We start from the raw sequence: 22,204 nt of genomic DNA, 5'->3' as shown, positions 1-22,204 counted from the left end.
ATCTTCACACACAAACACAACAAGTCTTTATTCTCTTGGTGTTGCTCCTTTATTTGAAACATAAAAGTACTTAACGGAACATTTATTTGTTTTTGAATTGTCAGAGATGGATATTTGTTCCTCTCAAATCAACCCATCTCTCTCTCTTTCTCTCACACAGTCAGTTTCTCATTCATTCAGTCATTTCAACAAGAGATCTGGAGCAAAATAACCACCATCCCCTATAACTCAGTATTGATTTACAATCATTCTATCAGTCAGTCATTCATTGGCAAAAGTAAAAGTACAAACAGGCATGTTATGAGGAGGTGCTGGTGTCCTCAGCACACATTTTGAAAAAGCCACAAGCTTCATGTTAAGTCTGGTTTCTACCCCTTTAAGGAATAGATTGGGTTTTTTTCGTTTAATGGGGGCGGGGGTGACAACAACTGGCCTGTTGGTCAACTTACCAGGTAAACAACAGGAGCATGCAGAGAAAACATCCATGTGGTCCAGGAAGATCACTGGCTCTTGTGCCTGATGCTAAAACTTTAGCATATAATGTGCTAAATGACAGCATGGCCATGAGCATTAGCTTAGCTTAGCATAAAGACTGGAAGCAGGGGAAACCAGCTAACCTGGTTCTCTCTGAAAGTCCAAAGATACACTTATCAACACTATCAGAGCTCACCAATTCACACAAATGTCATTTGTTTAATCTGTTAACACAGAATTATAATTTTTTTTACATGTTGGAAGACTTCTTGGCAAACAACACGCACCTGGGTGATTTCCTGGGGTCTTGTTGTCTGCACATTGAAGTTACCAGACACTAGCACTATGGTTACGTTCATGAGTCCCGAAATACGTTCATTTCACCCTCCAGGTTGTAATTGAGTTACAGCTCTCAGGAATTTCTGACAGCAACGGCAAAACCACCATCCATGGCAGTTACATCTGAATCCAATATTAACATTAATACAATCAATTCACTTCATCTAAAAATGAGCTATACGCAGTTTGCGTCTAGTTTCTTTTGTTAAGTTGCTCCAAGAACGTAACTATGCAAAAGTAGCTAATTTAGAGGACTTAAATGACGGGACTAAATAATGGGCGTTTTTCTTCTTCTTGTTCTTTGTATGAAACACATACAGGAAACAGATATGTATGTGTGCCGATTATAGAAAAATGTAGTTAATTAGTGAGGTTTAGAGGAGTATTTCTGAACTTTAAAGAGAGCCAGAGTAGCTGTTTCCCTCTGCTTCCAGTCTATATTAAGCGAGGTATCATTTTTCTCAGCCAACTCTTGGAAAGAGGGCACAGAAGTGTATTTCCCAAAAAGAGTTAAAGTGTTGCGAATTTTACGTCAGAAACATACAAACGCGTTGTCATATATCTTTTAGGATAAAACATCACTTGACTTTAGAGCTACTGCGCATTATAATGCTAACATCGCTCAAAATGGTCTCTGCTAGTTGGCATAGCAGCACCGGAGCCAACGATCGACCCGGGTACAGATGGCTGTTCCCCAAGTTCTCATCACTTCACAGGTAATTTTACCAAAGCAAACCAATCAGCACACAAGGTTCGCAACAATTAACGATCGGTCGTGCCAGTAAGGCTTATTTATTCAACCTGTTTTTTTAGTGTCAGTGTTGGTCAGTGCAGTGGGTCACTACAGACACAGTTTGAGGCCCTAATGTAGTGTGGTGGGGTGTGTAGTAACTAGAATGGTGAAAATGTGTAGTGACGAGGAGGGAGGGGGAGTATAGTGTTGAAATATGTTATTAGTGTTTATAACAACACGTCTTTCTGTCGGTTACTCCTCAAAGCATGTGCCGTTAATTTTGGTTAGTGAGAAATAAATGGAGGTACTAGCTTTTACACGGTTTCACATACTGTAAGTCACATCTGCCAGACATTCCAGCTCTCCTTCTGTCACCACAACTTCTCTCCACGTTTTCCTTTATCGCTCAGACCCTCTCCCTCTATCTCTATCCCTTTCTCTTTCTCTCTCAACTCGCCTCGCTCTCTCTCTCTCTCAGTGCTTCAAGGAGAAGTCCCCTGTGTTGAGACGGGGCCGAGGCAGGGCTCCAAACATTTCTGTCCCATCAGTGGCTCCGGGGGCCAGCAGGGCCTTCATGCTGGCGGCAATGTGCTCCAGGTCAGCACAGCCCACCTGAAAGACAAAACACACAGGGGCTGTATGTTAACAGGGCACAGGAGGTTTCCATCCAGGCAGCTTTATACACGGTGGTTAAAAGGAGAACACCTGGACAGAAATGGAAATATTCCCTCTCTCTATCTTCACGCTAACTTCTAGTAGGTTTAGTTGTTTTTTTTTATTATCTCTTCTCTTAGTAAATTGTGCTTGATATTCTGAAATGTTACTTGCGCGACCTCACACAAATGTCACACGCACTTTTACGGTCACATGAACTGATGGAGCCGTCGTGGCCATTAGACGGTGCATCAGAATACTGAGTCCTGAATAGTTTCTTTGTCTTGGTCTTCAGACAGCATGAAATATGTCAGGATCAACACCAAAACACATAAAAACACAAAACAGCAGTTCCCTTAATTATTCATTCTTTTGTTCATTAACAAGTGTATTTGATGGAATGACATTTAGACACTCTTATAGTAAGAGAGACATTCTATTTTTCGTTATAAATTGTTTATTAAATTTCTATTTCTAGTGATTTTGCATTAGAATATATTAGAATATATTATCGGGACTGGCACAGACATGGGAGAAGGTATCTTGATATTAACACTTTTCTACTGACCTGCAACTGATCTGTACATCTATTCTCAATCAGAAATAATATAAAGCTGCAACCTCTAGCTTAGTTTTATTCTTATTTTGATATTTAGTAAGCACACAGCTATAATCAGCACTAAGTTTCTATAATTATTTCATAACAGGCCAGTACTGGAATTACTGAATGACTGCTAACGGAGTAGTTCTCACGGTTTGGTATTAGTGCACCAAGGGCCTGTGTCATGAAACTGGTTCTACTTTGGGTTACCTGGTTTCACTGAACCTCACTGATCCAGCCACAGTACTGCTACTAAACATCATCAGATGATGAGTGGAGAACTTAATAAAACACAAGATGAAACAGTGGCACTTTGGATGTGTGTGATATTCTGTGATATTACAAGTAAAGGCTTGAAATAGATGTTATATAGGCCTTCTTATATCATCATTATATAGGACTTTTAAATATGCTCAACAAAACAAATCTGTTATCAGTGGGTAATATGTTTAAAACAGTTCAAATTCAGTTGTGATGCAGGAACAGAAAGGAAAAGGACAAATGAAGAAAGGCTTGAAGAAAAGAAATCTTACCAAAATGTTGCAATTATAATTTGCAATCTCTAAACAGTTTTAATACCAGAAGGTCCCCTCGGGCTGTCGGGAACATTGTGCCATTGTCAGTGTGGTAAATGATCTGTTTGTTATAAACCCTATCTCTGATATAATTATCATAGGCAATGCAATGCAAAATGTCTCCTTTGATCTTTATCACTGTCACTTTACTGTAAACCTGCAGTGATCTGATTGGTCAATAGTAAGCCAGCATTATGCGATCATGAAGCTTGAGTTGAGCCCAAAGATTGCCGGCTATCCCACTCATCTCGCTGCGTGGTACAGGCCCCCTGAACATTTTAATCTCTGCATGCAGACCAGCAGCTCTCTTTCTGTAAAATGATATGTGCTCACCCGTTCTCCGCTGTTGCCCTCTCCTTGAGCAGATCGGTTTCCTCTGCAGCCCCACACAGGCACAGATACAGGCAGCGAGCGGGCCAGAGCCATGGGGTGGGCGTGACGGGACGAGTACGAGGCCTGACCCATAGCCATGCCACGTGACGGCGGAGGGGCGTCCTCGCTCAAAGAGCCTAAGACAGGTAGAAAATACGTATGGGGATAATGTTTTATCTAATGGGACTACTTTTAGTCAGCACACCGAACTCTTACCATCAGTGCTCTCTTCCTCCCCGTCAGACTCAAAGAACGGCTCGCAGTCCCGGGACAGAGAGTCCTCGTCCATGGAGAAGACACCTGAAGCAAAACGACGATGAATCCTCAGAATCCATGTGCATGAAAAGCATTTAAAGACACAGATTAACTGCTTCACTCCTCACCAGCGCTTTCATTCCCATAGGGTCTCCTCTCATCCATGTCCTCCTCCTCCTCCTCCTCCTCCTCCTCCTCGTCCTCACACTCTTCTTCCAAGTCCACAATCCCGGACCTCTGTCTCCCCTGCTCGGCCTCCAGGACACCCTTCTCCCGTTCCCTTTCTCCATTATCGTTCTGCCCGGTGCCCTGCCCGGTCACAGCTCCTGAGCTGTAGATTGACGGGTAGCTTTGGGAGTACAGTCTGCCATTGGGACTGACTCCCCCCACCCCTCCGTCTCCTGTAAAGCTCTGGAACGACAGAAAAAAAAGAATATTATGGCTGTGAACATTTCGAGTGACTGTAATTACAGTGCAGCACACGCAGGCCACTCACCCCCCTGTGCCCGGGGTCTGAGGTCAGGTCAACCATCAGCTTGGTTCCTCCCTCTCCTACTGCCTGGCGTGTGTGCTTTTGGGCTGTTAGCATGGTGGTGGAGTGCAGCACGCCGATGTCATCCATGTAGCGGCGCGCCGACTCGGCCAGAAACCCCTGACCCCATACATTATAGGAGAAATCACACTCCTTAGGAAAGGCACTGCCGCTCTCCCGTTTCCTCCTCCCGTCTACGTCTCCAGCCGACGACCGGAACTTCTTACAGGCTGTAAGTATGGCCAAGTCGCAGCCAGACTTTTGGCAATACGTCTCCGCAGCGGAAAGTAGCGCCAGCCAGCTCTCTTTGTGGTTGTCCGGGATCTCGGGCTCGGATGACTGGGTGATGGAGGCCATAATGGTGCTAAGTACTGTTTGCAGCTTTCTTAGATAGACTGACTTGATGAGATAACTGAGTAATGCTGATGAATGAGGTTTAGACTAATCAGAAGCTTGGGTAATGGTTGATCTTGGGGGCAGCTAACTTAATACAATACTGACAGGTAAACTCTGGTAGCTGTGGTTCATCTGAATTTTGCTCAAACTGTTGAAGAAAATCACTACTGTTTCTTTTTGTCCTGCTGGTGTACGGTTAGTTTTTGCTCTGGCGAAGATGTGGGAGGACAATAATGATCTATCATGTAGAGAGGCACTGGGTGACTTTAAAGATATGAACTATAGGGCGGTGTCCTTACACACCGGAGAGCCAGGGGAGAGAAGAGATGTTGCCAAGTTGCTGGTGATACCTGGGGGGGAAAAACAAAAAACAAAAAACAAAAAAAAACAAAATCAAGATTAGCTGTAAAACTTGAAAAATGGAAAGAAACGCAACAACAAACGCTTCTTCTATCTTCACCAGAGATTGATTATGACTGAGAGTGATTGGACATTTAAATGCGTGCAGATGAACAACCTGTTTAAACTCATCTGTCCAATGACTGTCGCAGCCCCACCCCCCCTCCATGAGCTGACACCAATCTATGCTAACTGTAGCTACAGTGGCTCTCCATTGATCTCCTCTCTTGCTGCCATCTTTGCAATCGTTTCTGTCTCGTTTTTAAACTGCATGCTGCGGACTTTCTGTTTTTTCCCCTGCACGGTCGCTGTCGCTGCTGCTGCTGCTTGGTGCAGCTGCTGCTGCTGTTGTTGTTGTTGTTGTTGTTGTTGTTGAGCTTGTTGTTTATTCAGTGTTGTGTGCAGCCTCCTCATGATGGAACCACATTTCACCTCCATTTTTCAGGCTTTAACAGGAGCCGAGACGCGAAAATATAAATGACACAAACGAGGGAAGGTGTTCGCCTACCTGTTCAGTTTCTTTCCTCCACGTTGCCAGATGTTTATCAATCCCAAACTTTACTTCTTCTTTTTTTTGTCTTCTGTATTCTGCCTTCTCCAACGGGTTCTCTCCCCTAGCTAGGCTCTACACTAGCAGCAAGCTAGCAAGGATTATTAACTGCCTTTCCGGTCAAGAATTCCAAAATAAAAGTTTGTTTTGTTTTGTTTGTTTTGCACAGAGAGGTATTCTATCCGATGAGGAATGTGTGGTAATGTAATTTAAATTAAGCTTTTTAAATCTGACATTTAGTCGAATAGGCTATAATATGTTTAGCTCATAGCAGGCATAAATAAATATAATAATAATAATATATAGTAATGTATAGTAAAAAATGTAAAATGACTACATTAATTATTTAATTGCATGTAGCTGCCAGAGCCATTAAAATATAATATCGTACATATATATTATATGTTAATGGCTCTGGCGTGAAGTAAACAGACAAGCACACAATTCAAGATGATAAAGTTGTTGTTGTTGTTGTTGTTTTTCTTTTAATAAACAATTTATAACGAAATTACATTGTTATTTCCCAGGAAGTTTGCAACGAAATAACTAGTAACAAAGGGTTACTAAACAGTATTATCACCCTGAACACAATGTGTAAGAGTTATAACTTAGCTTAACATCTGTTTTATTTTATGGCAAGAGTCGAAATTAATCCTAAAATGCGTTGAATGTATCATGTGACAAAACTCTTTTAATCTGAAGTTGGCCCGGATTCGGTTTGGTTTTAGTTAACTCGGTCCAACTTGACGTAGCTCTGACGTTCATGTTTACTGAACGCACGTTGTACACGTGACCGAGTTCTGTGGGCGGGCTCGTACTCGCCTTGTTCTCGTGCACGTGTACACCCCACCTCCTCCTCCTCACTGAAGCCCACCGACCAGCTGCTCACAACTTACAGGATTACTGAAAAAAATAAAAACGAGTCAGTGCAGCTGCTGTCAGATAAATGATGGGGAGTAAAAAGAGTATCTATAAGGCTGTCTGTAGTCATGTTGGTATAATGATAAAAGTATTGATTATATGCACGCTGTTATCAGACAATATGGACCCCCTGCACCATGCAGTTCATTCCAGTGAGCAGCCCTGCGATAAAGGCTGTTTTATTTGATTGTTTTACTTTGAAAGTTTTCACTAGTGTTGTTAGTATGTTATAGAGCAGGAATAACTCAATTTGGCTTGCAGCTGGGGCCATTTTTGTGAAAGGACAGGAGGCCAGCTGATAAACAAACAACAATATTTAGCAGATAAAATGAACAGACATTAGGTTCACTGATGTGTTGACTTCGTAGTCGTAATCAGGAACGCTGCACTGAACCTAGCATGTTTTGACTCATGAGCCTGATATAAGCAACCTTGCATACAAGGTAGACAAACAATTGTCACTTAAATTAAACACAGTGGTTTAGGATTTGTATGAGGTGGAAAATAAAGGGGAAACTCATCCGTTTGTTTTCACTGAATTGCATGTTTTGTTGTCAACATTTCAATGTTTGCTATCCTCGCTTATCTTTGCCAAGAGATACATCCAGTCGCAGTACGTGAACTTTTCCCAGAAATCAAGTGTTGACTTCAGAGTATTCACTGCTTTCTAGTGGCCACAGTGAGGAATTTAAATTAGACTGTGGCTAACACACAGTGTTAGTGTAATTACTATTAAGTATCAGTATGTACGACAATTATTAGTGTGATTATTGTAATTGTAAATCGTACTGGAGACGAGTATTACTGTAATTTCTGCCTTCCTCCCTGTGGAGGTGAGTGCTCAGAGGGGAAATGTAATTCTACATTAAATTCATGGCTAACAAACGCATCCTCTATGTAATGCATTGCAACAAACAAACCTGCAATAAATGCTGTGTATCAGAATAAAAAGGGACGATGGACATTTCTGTCAACTGTCACATTTACACAGGTGCAGTGAGAAACTGTAACACTACATTAGATTGAGGTTACCACAAAGTTTTAAAAATGCACTATTGACTAGTAAACACAATGCGTATCATCTCTTTAAGAACCAGTGTGTAATATGTAGGAGGATCTACTGGCAGAAATTGAATATAATGTTCATAGGTATGTTTTCTTTAGTGTATGATCACCTGAAAATAAGAATCGTTGTGTTTTTGTTAACTCAGAATTTGAATTTAGGGGGTTTGTAATCTAGATAGCACTAAATCCTACACACTGGTTTTTTTAAGTTGATATGGCGAAATCATTGCACAGGGTTGCTTATTTACATGTCCAGCAGAGAGGGCGCAACATTAGTATCTGAAGTTGTGTCTCTGGCCGACTGGTATCTCTGGTTTGGCCTCCACCAACTAAGTAACAAACAAGTTAGACATGCTGGCATACTGATACTAACATGTCAAACCCTTCTAAACGAATGCAAGCGGCTCAACTGAAGCAAACAGAAACAACCATAAACTAATACCTCACACAAATAAAGCGTGTCTGAGTGTTTATTACCATATTATGGCCTTGTTTTGAAGAAAATAAAACCCCCCTAAACCAAATTAGTGTATGCACTACCGTCTGATTGGCTCAGGTTGCCATGACGTCCATTTGGGGGGGGCGGGGCTTTCCGTGAGCAGGAAGTATGACGTAACATTTATTATGGAAAAACGAAGTGGAAACAGAGGTGGCGGAACAATGGAGCAAAACGTTGAAGATTACAAGGTATTTACAGGTTTTTACGATATGTTACGGTCGGTTATTCAAATGTACGGACGTTGACAACTTTCCTCCCGTTTCGAGTGAGTCATTTCGGGTGAAGGTACTCGAGCTTGCTGTCAGTGTTCGCTGTTGTTAACCACTTCAAGCTAGCTCTCGGTCCACAATACTGTTCGATAAAGTAAAGCTGTACAGCGTCTGTCAACACACAGACACTATAACACTGTCAGCAGAGTATGGCCCGTACTAGATCATCAAAGTAAAGTGTGAACAAGTTCTGCTCGGTTCGCTTTCACCGACTGACCTGACAGAGGACTCATGTGATTAGCGTCTGTCATTAACCAGCTCTTTCTTATGTGTTTTTATTATTGACCTGCCACAGCTACGGGTTAGTTCTTTAAAACCGGGCACATTCAGCCTGGGAATATCAATCCATAGCCAATCCCATAAAATTAAATTTGGATAATTGATCAATTATTGAGAATATCTTCAAAATCAGCAAAAATGTCAACATTGCCTGGTTCAGGGATGCTCAATTATGCTTGATTATTATTAAGGAGTTTGCCTTGGTGCATGAAAATCACAAAAAAATCGAGTACTTTTAAAATATAAATAAAGATAGAAAGATCTAAAGCAGTACAAGAATGATATTTACAATGTAAATATGTGATGTTTTTTACCATATCAGAATCAGCCTCATTTTAGCAAGTGGTTTTTATGCCTCACGAGGAAAGGGACCTGATTTAGTTGGTACTTAAAAATCTATACATATCACAAAAAAACAAAACAATTATAAATTTAAAACACTGAATATCAGAGTCAGATCATCCAGAAGTTGCAGCTTTACAAAAGGGAAGATTTGTGCTTCTTTGTCACAGAAACACTGTATATCAGAGTAGAACGAATTATTGGCATTGTCAGCAGATGTTATCTATCCTCTGTGTATTTAAAAAAGATCTAAAAATAAATAAATAAATAACCACGCATACCTACATATGTAACCCCCATCCATGCGCACACTCACTCAATATCTTTGGTCAGAATAAAGCAATTTGAATACCTCATCTTAGGCTGTGGGGATTTATACTGGCCTTTTTTTACAGATGTTTTACACTTTATGTAAAGAAAATATGAATTGAGAAAGTAATAAGCAGAAAAATAGATGATGAAAGTAATCATTAGACGAATCCCTATTAGATACAGTTACTATACATTTAATAAGCATGTTCCCATTAGTGGAATCACAACAGTAAGAGAGGTTTCTCTTTATTTCAGCTTACATTTGTGTGTTTTCTTTCTCTTCAGCTGATATTTGAGAAGGAGGGAGTGTACCTTCACACAAATGCCAAGAGGAGTAACCAGGACACAACAATCCCAGGGTTTATCCGGATCGTGGAGCGGGTAAGCATATCTGTGTCAGTCCAGGTGGTAAAGACACAAAGAGGGAACTCAAAAAAGCACTGCGATTTAATAACCAATGCTTTTGTTTTAGGCCGGGGTGCCAGCTTTAGAGTGGAGCCCACTTGAAGATGAGGGCCGCACTGCCCCCGCTGTGCTCTACACCAAAAAGGTCAGTACTCACCTGTTTGCTACACATTAAAAAGAGTTTTAATAAATTTTTTTCTGTCTCAAATGCGATTCCCATCAACATTTTCTCTTACTAATTAGGATGGAGAAGGAGGGGAGGAGGACACAAACTTCGACCCTGGTTATGAGCCAGACTGGGCAGTTATCAGCACAGTAAAGAAAGATCGAGAACACGTCCCAGTCAGAGATTCAGGTGCAGTGTCCACTTCTGTCACTTTGAGCAAACAGTTATGTTAAGAAAGGATTCACAAAGCTAAATGTCATCTATTTCTCCTGCAGGTCAGTGGTCGTTCTCTCTGCCTCTCTCGGAGTTATACTCTCTCCGGAGGGCTCGCTTCTCCTTGGGTCGAAACTTCCTGGTGTTTACTAGTAGAGGAGGCCACCCGCTGCCTCCTCTGCACTTCCACCGAGGAGGAACCAGAGAGCTGCTTAGGGCCATGCACCGTTACATCATCCTGGACCAGTAAGTGTTATTATCCCAGTTCTAGCAGCAGTTTATGTCTTGTTGTTACTGTTAGTATGTTAGAATCCATCACATGACAGCTGATGTAGGGTTTCAGACAAAGCTGTTTTTATCTTTGTTGACAAATCACATGAGTGTGGAAGAAACATCACATGGTTTCTGTTGTTATCATCAGGTCACCGGTTGACGGGCGGCTCTTCCTTGCCTACCCTCATGACTCAGGTGCTCTCTCTCAGTCCTTTGATAAGCTGCAGCTCCTCGATGACGGAGGCTCAGATCTTGTTTCGGTAATTTATTTCATTTTTTGTATTTGTAATCGAAAGGAAAAAAACATATACCATAATAATGCTGTTAACAATGTTATGCTTGATCATATGAAGCTGCTTGTGAGCACACATTGATCATAAGATCTATATTATTAGCTTGTTGATTAAAACCGATGACTCGCTGAAAAACCAAAAACACAGTGGGAGGGAGCAGATGAACACGAGACAGGTTGTTGCCATTCTCAATCAAAATAATAAAAAACAAACCTCTAAAAAGAAAAGAAGAGTTATTTTTGAAGGTTTGGTCACCTTTTCTAGACCTGAAGAACTTACTTCTAAGGGGCAATGGAAGACCCCTTTTATAAGCCCATTTATGGGACACACCACATGATATGGCTTCTGATTACTGGTTACCCTAAAACTCGTACATAAAGTGGACTGGAAACAATACTTATTTTCGTATGATTCATTAACATACTTTTTTGATGTATATTAAGGTTTATTTTTCTTTCTGTTTAATCTTATTCATTATTTTTCTGTATTTTAGATTTCTTTTTCCCTGTTTGGGTTATGCTGTATGGCTGTCTGGGCTGGGGGGGAATTTTCTGTGTTAAACCCAATAAAAAGTTGGGTTTTTTTAAAGTAAAAAACCTCTATATCTGTTTGTGATTGTGTTGTCTTTCTGCCTGCATAGAGATTTATCCAGGACCCATATGCCACCACGTTTGGTGGATTCTCCAAAGTCACCAATTTCTTCAAGGCAGCCCTCCGACCTCCAGATTCCTCCGTCTACTCGCGTACTGCTCAGGATCCCAGTTTCCCCCTCCAGCCCGATGAAGAGCCCGGCTTCGAACTCATCACATGTGTAAGAGAAGGAGTCAAAAAAACAATTTAGAACACACAGTCATGTCTAAAACACAGACACTATAGATTGTTATAATGTAAGTAGACATAGTGTTTGCATCTGTCTTTCAATTTAGGGGGTAGAACTCGGTCCCAGACCAGACGTCACCAGGGGACAACCTATGGACAAATGGGAGGAGTTTCTGGACCCACAGGGGCGAGTGAAGAACCCAGAGAGGATCAAAGAGCTTGTCTTCAGAGGGGTAAGACAGTTACAGTAGCAGTATATCTGCTATCTGGAAGACACACTTGGTTTCTTTTTTTCAAACTTTTATCTACCAAATGCGTGTGTGTGTGTGTGTGTGTGTGTGTGTGTGGTTTCATTCCATTCTTGTCCATTGCAGGGCATCACACCTAACTTGAGGAAGGAGGTTTGGAAGTTCCTCCTGGGCTTTTATCCATGGAACAGCACTACCAAGGAAAGGGAGGACATTCTGCGGGTCAAAACGTTAGTGTTTTTATTACTGAGTATCTCATCCTAACCTAACCCTGTATTATGGCTAACGGAATAGTTTTGGGGAATACGTCATTGCTTTCTTGCCAAGAGATAGATGAGAAGATTAAAATCACTCTTGTGTCTTGTCGGTTAATACCGCTAACAGCCATTTAGCTTGCCAGTTGCCACGCAACCAGTGGAGACTCCAGGAAGTGACTGGATTTGGCCAAGAAACAGCCCCACACACATTTTTTTCACACTTCAGTTTTTGTACAGATTACACAAACGAGATATAACGTGTTAATTAGTGAACTTTAGAAATGTTGTTACTTTTAGACAGCAGGGTGTCCGTGGAGTCTTAAAAAGTCTTAAATATAATTATGACAAGTATTAAAAAAATATGTGATGACTTGTATAAAGTTGCATTTTTCAATCTCACTTTTTTGGGAAAAAATGTATTAATCATGCTCTAACAACTACAAAATGAAATTAACATGAAACTAAATACTGATTTTCCTTCATATCCTTCCTTTTATTTAGCTAGTAAGGATTTAAAATTGGTCTTAAATTGTATTCGTAGTGGTCTTAAAAGGTTTTTAAATTTAACTTGTTGAAACCTGCACAAACTCTGGTTCAGCCTAGCTACCCTTTCCTCCCTGTTTGTAGTCTTTGTGCTAAGCTAAGCTAACTGGCCATAGCTTCATATTTGCGTCACAGTGTGGTATCAAGCTTCTCATCTAGCTCTCGGCAAGAAAGCGAAGAAGCGTATTTCCTTTAGGAAGTCAGTGACTGTAATGCCTTTCGGTGTCTGCAGGGATGAGTACTTCAGAATGAAGGTGCAGTGGAAGTCAGTCAGCGAAGAGCAGGAGATGAGGAACTCTCTCCTCAGAGGATACAGAAGCCTGATAGGTCAGTCCTGCAATCTGTCCAAAAACAGCAGATCTGTTCACTGAATCAGTCAGCTGCCTGTGAGAGCTGCAGTAGATTTTGAAGTTGAACTTGTCTTTGTTCTGTTGTGACAGAGAGAGATGTCAGCAGGACAGACCGACACAATACGTTCTTCTCTGGGAACGACAATCCAGGCCTGACTCTGCTTCATGACGTGCTGATGACATACTGCATGTACAACTTTGATCTTGGTGTGTATTTCTGAATTGTTAGCAAACGAAGGTGCACCAATACTAATCGCATTTCAGTACTAATACGGATGTAAATGCAACAAAAGCAAGTTATTTCTTGTAAAGTAGTTGCTGGAACAAAAGCATTGTATGACTTTAATCGGATTATGTGCTTACAAGTGCTTCATAGTCTAACTAATCCTGAAAAATAATCCCAAAATACAGATGTTTTTTTTGATTACAGTTCACCTCATGAACATTAAAGGGAAGTTTTAGGTCTGTGTTTCTCAAATGTTTCGATGTCAAGGACCCCCAAATTGATACACATCAGACCATGGACCAGTATTTGATAAGATGTACTCTCGGGGTTCCCAGATATTCCATAACTGTCTATTCTGATTGGCAGATTAACAGTAAAGAGTGTGAAACATATGAACAGAATATTCATACCTATTCATACTCTCATTAGACTTACTTCTAGTCAAATAATAATTGTGAAATTCAAATATTTCCCATTTTTCTGGGCAACACTTAGTTGAGAATTACTGTTTTAGATGATTTGAGTTGGTAGTAATCATTCAGTAAAACCTATCCATGTCACCCTAACACTGTTGTTTACATCCACCCAGGTTATGTCCAGGGGATGAGTGATCTCCTTTCTCCTCTCCTGTTTGTCACCCAGAATGAGGTGGAGTCCTTCTGGTGTCTGACAGGCTTCATGGAGCTGGTGGTTAGTAGTAATGTCTGTCTTTCTCAAGAAACATGTGACCTTTTTTATTCAAAAACAAGCTTAGTTTCAGTTGTTCCATCTACTTGCATTGAATAGAGGCATCAAAGGTCACTCAGTGGCTGTACAGCTGTGTCACTGGATTCACAGGAATCAGTGATGAGGACTACAGCTCAGCACAAACCCAAAACAGAAAGTTTGACTCAAAAGCTTAAATACAAACCTTGTTGTTCCTGCTTTGTGCGGTCAGTTAAATGTTTCCAGTGTGGTGAATTGCTTCATCAGCAGTTCTGATTTAAATGAATCCAGAAAGCTCACACTGTTAAATGTGTGGGTTGGATGACTTTCAGTTTGATCTTTGTTAAGTTTTCAAACTGAATAAGTGTATATAAATAGCAATATTTTCAAAGGTAAAGATATTTGATGTGCTCAGTTATGAATAAATTAGTCCATTTCCATGTAGAAAACTGTCAACCTGAGGTCTCTGAGTGTCTTAAGTCTTTCCCCTTTTCCTCTGCAGCACCAGAACTTTGAAGAGTCTCAGGAGGCCATGAAGCAGCAGCTCCTCCAGCTCAGTGTCCTGCTGAAGGCTCTGGACCCGGAGCTGTGTGACTTCCTGGGTTAGTCAGCTAATACTCATCCAGTCAGGCTAGATTAGAGTCAAATAAAACCTGAGGCGAAGCTGGGCGCTTGTAGCAGAAGTTATTAGGACAGTGCAATGAAAGGTAGATCAGAAACAAGAATTAGGCAGATGAGAGGCTATTGTATGATATTATACATCATACATTATGTATTAAAGTACACACACACATCTGCAGACCATGTTGATATTCATGATAGTGTATGCTAAAAGAGGAAGTGAATTTCCAGTGTAAAATGTTCTTAAGACAAAACTCCTGATATTACTTGTTTACAAGGAGATCATTGTTCTTTTTCTGTTGGTCTTAAGATTACAAAAAAACAAAACAAAGCTCTTTGTTCCATCAGATTCTCAGGACAGCGGCTCGCTTTGCTTCTGTTTCCGCTGGCTGCTCATCTGGTTCAAGAGAGAGTTTTCCTTTGAGGACATCCTCATCTTGTGGGAGGTGAGTGCACCACAGCTGCATTTACTTGTATATATGGGTATTTTTATTGTGCTAAAACATGATAAATTACAGTCAAGTGAGATAAGACTCAGACTCGCTTTAGTCCTTTGTACCTTGATGGTGTTTAAGACTCTACCTGACTCTGAATTTTGTCAGTTGAATTGGCTGTTCAATACAAGATTACATCAAGAATTGATATTCGTTCCTCTTTCTTTCAGTTCAGCACCACACTAAACTTCTATATCAGCAGTTCCAACAGGAAGTGTGGCTACATGAGTCTCATTTTAAGGCCTTTTGTCAACTGTGATGTGAAAACATCAGATTCAGTCAGAGAAAGAAAAAAGTGTGCATCCTGCTCATAGTTCAGTTATAAAGCACACCACTGAGCGTCTCTCTTGCCAGCTTGCTGAGAGCACTGTCAGCCGTAGAGTCAATCACAGTGGACAGCAGTAGAGGAGGTTGTACCACCGTCCGGTTCAAAAGATTTAGCCAACTTCACTGTCAGTCAGCAGAGCAGAGAGCATCGGAGCAGCCAACAGACTGGAGTTGTGCTGCCCTGCCTCACGTTGTCCAGCTTCACGCTGGCCTTCATTTACTATCACTCTTCTCCACTTCCATTAAGTTAACCCATTTAGGTTATTTTGTGTCTCGGTTTACAGCCTGCCATGCTGTCACTATGTGTACAATTGCAGAGCTAAAAAACAGAGTGCAGAGATACGACTGACAAAATGGGTGTTAATAACGCGGTTCTCTTATGATGTTGATGTTATTGGGAAACTTCTTATGTAGCAAAATGTGTTTTAAGCAAGTATTGTTTTGTAACATCCTCTTGTCTTCCTCAGGTCCTCTGGACTCGTCTTCCGTGTGACAACTTCCACCTGCTGATCGCCTGTTCAATCCTGCAGTCCCAGAGAGGAGAGCTGATTGGCTCAGACCACGACTTCAACACTATTCTGAAGGTCTGTACTGCGTGTGTTTGTGAATCTGAGAAGGGAGTTGAGTTACTTTGTCTATAACTTTGCTGTGAACCTCTTCCCACATTGTGAATTCTCTTCAGCACATCAATGAGCTGACGATGAAGTTGGACCTGCAGAGTGTTCTGCGTGGAGCAGAAGCCATCTACCTACAGCTGATTCAGTGCAAGGTAAGAGGTGCTTCATGGGCCAGGAAGATTCAGCACGTAGTCTGTGTCCAAATTTGATTTTGCAGTTGTAGTTATAATAGAGAAACATTTCAAGTTAAGTTCTAAAAAATAGTCTCTATGGAAGCTGTAGCTGTACCTTCTCCTCATCAAGCCTGAATCTGAAAATGGAAAAATGACTCTTAGCCTGAAGGCCACAACCTTTCATGAGGGATCACAAGGAGACATTTCTTCATTTCAAAGGGTCACAGGGCAGAAATGATGGGGCTGTAGTGTATTTGTGTCCCCAATTTTAGGGAAAAAAAGAGCTCTTCAGTGTTATGAGTCTTTACACACAAACATTACTTTTTGTGTTCTTATTTCCTAATTTGTTAGACAAACGTAAGTATATTTTTGGAAATTAAATGGTATATGCACACGCGCCACAAGTCATTTCTGTTTCATTAAGTTCATATTACACACTGTTTATACTGTATACTGCTCTATCCATCAATTGTAGCATTTTCCAATTTAAAAATGTTCCAGCAGTTTCATTTCTCTGCATCCTTTTAGAGTTTAGTAAGATCTGTGCCTGACGAATGTTTTATAAGTGGATCAGTTGCATTTCAGACACAACATTAGGAAAAAATAGGGCGGATTTATAAATAATAAATTGCTTTTTTCAGGTTTTCCACATAGTAAAACTGACAGTAAAAAACAGTATAAGCATGCATATTGCATGAATTTGACACCTCCTCTCCTCCTCTGCCCTCCCCAGGAGCTTCCCCTCAAAGTGCAGCAGGTTCTGGGTCTCTACATCCCCTCCAGCTCTGAGGAGGACAGCCCAGACTCGCAGGCCAGCGAGACACAGCGCCTCCTCAGCGAATCCCAGGCAGGAGCTGCTTCATCTAATTCAGCATGCGGTCCCACCTCTCCTTGAACCTGCAGGCCAGCTGATGGACTGACAGTCATCGAGAAATGTATGGAAAATGTTTATATATGAAAAAATATATATATACTGTGTATGATCCAATGAAAGAATGAAGATTGTTGTTGCTGTTTGTCAGGGACAGGGGGCGTTGTTGAGGGTTTTTTTTTTCTTTTAATGTACTCATGAAGGTTACAATTCAAGATGTTTAAACACTATAGTCGTGCTTGCAGTGCTCTCTTTCTTTCTGTATGTTATCTCTTTTTTTGTCACTTGTTTACATGTCCTGTGTCTCTGCTGAACCGTTCTGCCATCCTTTCTGCTCTCCATCCTCCTTCTCAAGCTGCTGTTTTACCTTTTTCACAAATTATTTAATAATTGTATTCGTCTCTGCTTGTCACTTGTGTTGCATTGTACTTTCGGTGCGTTTTGTTATGTTTGGTTGAGATTTTCCCTTGCGTCCCCTCGCCACAGTTCCTGAAAAAGGGAAGAAGTTGAAGGATAAGCTCACTGGCAGCGCCTTGTTAGTACTGTATGATGCCATTCCAGCCCTATGCAAAGTTTTTGCATGCCTTATAGGTTTCACAAGTGGCGTGGTAATATTTTAAGCCTTGTAATTATCTGTATTATGTCACAACGTTTTCATCCGCTCATTATTACCAAATAAATGGTTGAATCTTAATGAAGCAAGGTATATAAACTTTATATTTTTTCCTCTCAGGCACCAGTCTGTCTCTCTCAGCAGGTCTACTCACAGCCGGCATCTTGATTATTTATTTCTGTACGTAGCATAGACCACTGCTACATATTACAGCCTCCACAATTACCATAAAGCTGAATCAACACCTCTTTAAAACACTTTCAACAAAACCTGAACATTATAACTTTCTGAGGGTAGGATTTATTGCAGGGCTGTTAAAATATAATATAATATAAACCTGCAACTGAGCAAAGATGGGTTCTAATATAAATACATTAAACTTGCGAGAAATGAGACAAAACAACACGAAAGTGAAGAAACTCTTACAAAACAGCACAAATGTAACAAGAAAACATTAAAAAAAGCAAAAATCAACAAGAGATGACACAATAAATACACAGTAAACAAACAATGATCCAAGAAAATTACCATAAAACTCAGTAACAAGCGCCGGATCATTCATGACTGATCCCTCTTTAAAATCTGCTTCACCTTGAGTGTAAAATGATCCAGTAATGATCCATTTATCTGTAGAGAAAGAGTTCATTGTATTGAACAGAATCTGTGAGCCTGGTTATTTAGACATTTATCTATGAGTTTAATAAAGCTAATTTAATGAAATAATCTAAACCTATTTACGGGAACACTTAATTTTTTTCCCTCCTATTAGCAAACTTGTAATAGTTGGTTTATAAAACAATATAACGTTGTAAGCAGATATAAGGTCTTTTTAAGTATATATTGATGTCTTTGTCAACAACTTAAACTGACATAAACTTAATCAATAATATTTGTATTTGTAGAAGTTATAATTGTTGAAAACATGAATTAACACTTAAAATTATTTTTTTTCAAATTTTAAAAAGACAACCTGAGAAATAGTAATTATTCCAGTGTAACAGTAACAACTGTTTGTTTATGTGGTGTTTTACCTTGTGAACTGGTTAAACTTTGGCCTTTCCCCTCTCCTCCCCCACTGGCCAGCAGGTGTCTGTGTGAGGTGAATGGCTGAGGGGAAAATAGGACCTCTGTTCTCCACTGTCCCGGGAAATGAGCTGGAAAATGAGGGGCGGGGAACCACACCCCCTTCTCAGGACCCGCTGCACTCCTCTTTTGGCTCGTCGCTGTTTCTGTCACCCTCGATCCATGTTGTTTGAATACAGCTGCGATGTATGAATTTAGCAGGGTGCTTAAACAGGCCGACGATCTGTCACTCTGCCCCTCCCCTCCCTCCGTCCACCCCAGCCTGACCTCACTTGACTGGCAGAGCCAAACTTACTCAGTCCTTCATTCAAACTCAATCTGCTTTCAGCCCCTCTCAAAGCCTGTTTTATAGGCGAAGGCCTTGTCGACAGCTTTAAACCCCATATTCTCTCACTAATGCTACAATCGACTAAGTGTTAGAGGATTATGGCCTCTTCATGTTGTCATTATACTGAGTGACTTTGAAAAGCTGTTATCTGCAGTAGATGATGTGGTTGAAGCTTCATGCTTGAGATTTGAGCCTTGGGTTTGTTTTTTAAAAACCAGTTCTATGGCATCAGCAAAATGTACTTAAAGTGTCAAAAGTAAAAGTGCTCATAGTGCAGTAAAATGGTTTTTGGATTAATGCTACTGCTGTAAGGTTGAGCTAATTTTAACTACTTTATATACTGTTGGGTAGTCTACAGCAATACATCATAATTTATAAGATTGTTGTTTATTTGTAGTGTCACTTTAAATAGTCTATTTAGTTGAAGAAGTAAGAGGATTTTCTCAACCCATGAATGAACACTTCAGTTTATCAGAAACATTCAGAATCACTACATTTGGATATACATAGTTTTCACTGGACAGGGAGGGTATAAATTGTAATCTGAAAATTAACTAAAGCTGTCAGATGAAATGCAGGGGAGTAGAAAGTACAAAGTAGCATAAAATGGAAATACTCAAGTAAAGTAGTAGTACCTAAAATTTGTACTTAATAAGAGTACTTAAAAGTAAATGTACTTTGTTAAATTCCATCACTGTATGGTTTGGTGATTTTACCTGTTTCATTATTATTCTGCCAGTTTTATACACTAGTTGATGCTCTTGTTTAATAGTCTTTTATTTTAAGTTTAATTGAAACACTATTTAAATTATGCAGATGAGTATAAATTAGATAAACTGTCTCTACATATTTTTTACCTGCAGAAGAGAGTCCCACCTTATCGGGTTGACTCAAGACTTTATAAAATTATTTTAAAGGTGAAACATTGTGTTGCTGTGTTGATAAAGGTAGACTGTAAGACACAGTCTGGTCACAGGGGTCACAGGGTAAACATTATTGCCACTAATATCTGCCTCTACATTGATGGTTTAGACTCTCCAGAGCCAGCTGCAATAAATTTAAAACATAATTTTTTAATAGAACTGGAATTACCAAGAAGATAATCCCAGTCTTATTGTCCTATTTTCTGGTTTAACTTGTTTTAATTTGTTTTAACTTACTTTATTCTGTATTTATTGTTATTGTGTGCTACTCTTTCTAAATCATATTTATGAATTAACCTATGATGTTTCTCTTAACTGTATTCCACTTGTTTTGGACAGTAAAGTTAACATCTGCTCTGAGTCTTTTGTGCTAACAGTGTTTTTGTTTCGGATATATTGAACCCAAATGTGTTTTATTTAAAAAGCAGGAATTCCAGCTATGCAATGACAAAGTGTGTCCATATGGCAGCAAGTTCTGTTACTCAGTGTCTGTGCAAAGGGTTCTCACTGCAACAAATTCACAAATTGAAATTTAGCTGTACAATATAGTAAAAATCTTTTTTTTTCTGGAATCCCTATTTGTAAAATGTGAAATCTAGTTTTTGTTAATGTTGGGTGTTTACCATATTATATCACTACTGACAGCTTCTCTTTACCTTTAATATATATGTTTGTTGTGGTGGAATTTGACTATGTGCATTTACTCAACTACTGTACTCAAATACAAATTTTTAGGTAGTATTTCCATTTTCTGCCACTTTATACTTCTGTTTGACTACAAATAGGAAAATACTGTACTTTATACTGCACTACATTATTTGACAACTGCAGTTACTTTACAGATTAAGATTTTAAAACAACAAAAACATTGATGAGTTTATTTAATATAGATTAAACTCACCAACCAAACATAAAATAGCTAAATTGACCTCCATCTCAACCACCTACAACAGTAAAATGTAACTTATACACGAATGCATCAGTAATTATAATGTAATATATAATGGTAGGTCACTCATTCATGTCTGCATCATGAATACCTTTGATACTTTTGCTAATGAAACTATAATAATACTTCAATTTATAAACTGAAATTAGAATTTTATAAAAATACGTGATTTTAGTAGTGAAGTGAAATTTCCAGTGCAGGACCCTTTGTAATTAAGTTTTTATATTGCAGTATTGCTACTTTTACTTAGTAAAGGATCTGGATACGTCCTCCACTGCTGTATGTCAGATAAAATATAAAAGTATCAGTCCTATAAAATGATGTCTCATTGAGTTAAAGCAAAGTAACTTAATTACATTCATGATAATCTTTCTAATAAATATAGTAGAGTTTCTAATATTCTCCTCAAGTGTCCTGAAAACAGGTTTGATGGAATCATGTCGAATAAAATTTTGTTATTCTAAGTTAGTTTTGACCCTGATATTATATGAACCTGAATCAGTCATAGTTAGTGAAGATGCTCCTCAGCTCTGCGTTGAATAGAGCATGAATAATTGATGCTCAGCTGAAATCAAGTCATGCTGGTCTCCTGGTGGCCGTCCATTTAACTCCTATTAGAAACATGAGCTGCCATTGAAAACCTTAATGTGTGAATAGCCACCTGTAATGACTGTCAAATACAATCTGTATTCTCCACTGGTGAGTGCGACCCCATTGTGACCATCAGAGGAGTCCCCGGGGAGTGTGTGAAAAGTGTGTCTACCCCATGAATGTGTGGAGTGTGTGTGAGTGTGGGGAGCCAGCAGCAGGCAGAAGGCCAGGGGGCTGTTGTCTGACACTGATTTGTAAAGGGAGACAATACGGCTCATTGACCTGCCCGGCTCCACTGTCTGTTGCACATACCTCGCCCAGCCCTCCCCGGTGGCTTCGCTGCTCTTTAAACACGAGCAGCAGATTGCCACAGGCGCAGGGAGGGGAGGCCAACGGGACACAGGTTGCTTTGACAATGAGAAGCCTCAGAGGAAAAGAGGGAGAGGGGGGGCAGAGTCAAACTTTGATGAACACATTTACAGAGAAGAAATATAGAAACCTTACTTTTAGCAGCTGCAGCTTTTAAATTGCTTCTCGAAAAAAATCTAT

General features: G+C 40.0%; 2 protein-coding genes across 3 annotated transcripts; one reads left to right on the top strand and one right to left on the bottom strand.

Moving 5' to 3' along the window:
• Positions 1-26: 26 nt before the first annotated feature.
• On the bottom strand, positions 27-6,001 carry akt1s1 (AKT1 substrate 1 (proline-rich)). The gene is made up of 6 exons (XM_051388725.1): positions 5,839-6,001; positions 4,500-5,281; positions 4,132-4,414; positions 3,965-4,048; positions 3,710-3,885; positions 27-2,158 (listed from the first exon to the last, which is right to left on the bottom strand). Exons 2-6 carry the CDS (start codon positions 4,890-4,892, stop codon positions 2,021-2,023), a joined length of 1,074 nt encoding a protein of 357 aa, XP_051244685.1. The 5' UTR covers positions 4,893-5,281; positions 5,839-6,001; the 3' UTR covers positions 27-2,020.
• Positions 6,002-8,454: 2,453 nt separating this feature from the next.
• tbc1d17 (TBC1 domain family, member 17) lies at positions 8,455-20,475 on the top strand. Of its 2 annotated transcripts, XM_051388722.1 has the most exons (18): positions 8,455-8,553; positions 9,853-9,948; positions 10,040-10,117; positions 10,216-10,327; positions 10,414-10,597; positions 10,773-10,884; positions 11,558-11,728; positions 11,844-11,969; positions 12,111-12,214; positions 13,017-13,111; positions 13,225-13,341; positions 13,950-14,050; positions 14,568-14,667; positions 15,035-15,132; positions 15,975-16,091; positions 16,190-16,276; positions 17,031-17,232; positions 18,868-20,475. In XM_051388722.1, exons 1-17 carry the CDS (start codon positions 8,491-8,493, stop codon positions 17,190-17,192), a joined length of 1,923 nt encoding a protein of 640 aa, XP_051244682.1. In that variant the 5' UTR covers positions 8,455-8,490; the 3' UTR covers positions 17,193-17,232; positions 18,868-20,475. The 2 variants fall into 2 exon arrangements, with proteins under 2 accessions (XP_051244682.1, XP_051244681.1); XM_051388721.1 differs by lacking the exon at positions 18,868-20,475 and having other exon boundaries at positions 17,031-17,862.
• The last annotated feature ends 1,729 nt before the right edge of the window (positions 20,476-22,204 follow it).

The sequence above is a fragment of the Dicentrarchus labrax genome, unplaced genomic scaffold, assembly GCF_905237075.1.
Source record: "Dicentrarchus labrax unplaced genomic scaffold, dlabrax2021, whole genome shotgun sequence".
Classification (NCBI taxonomy): domain Eukaryota; kingdom Metazoa; phylum Chordata; class Actinopteri; family Moronidae; genus Dicentrarchus; species Dicentrarchus labrax.
This window is presented reverse-complemented; position numbering and strand designations above follow the sequence as displayed.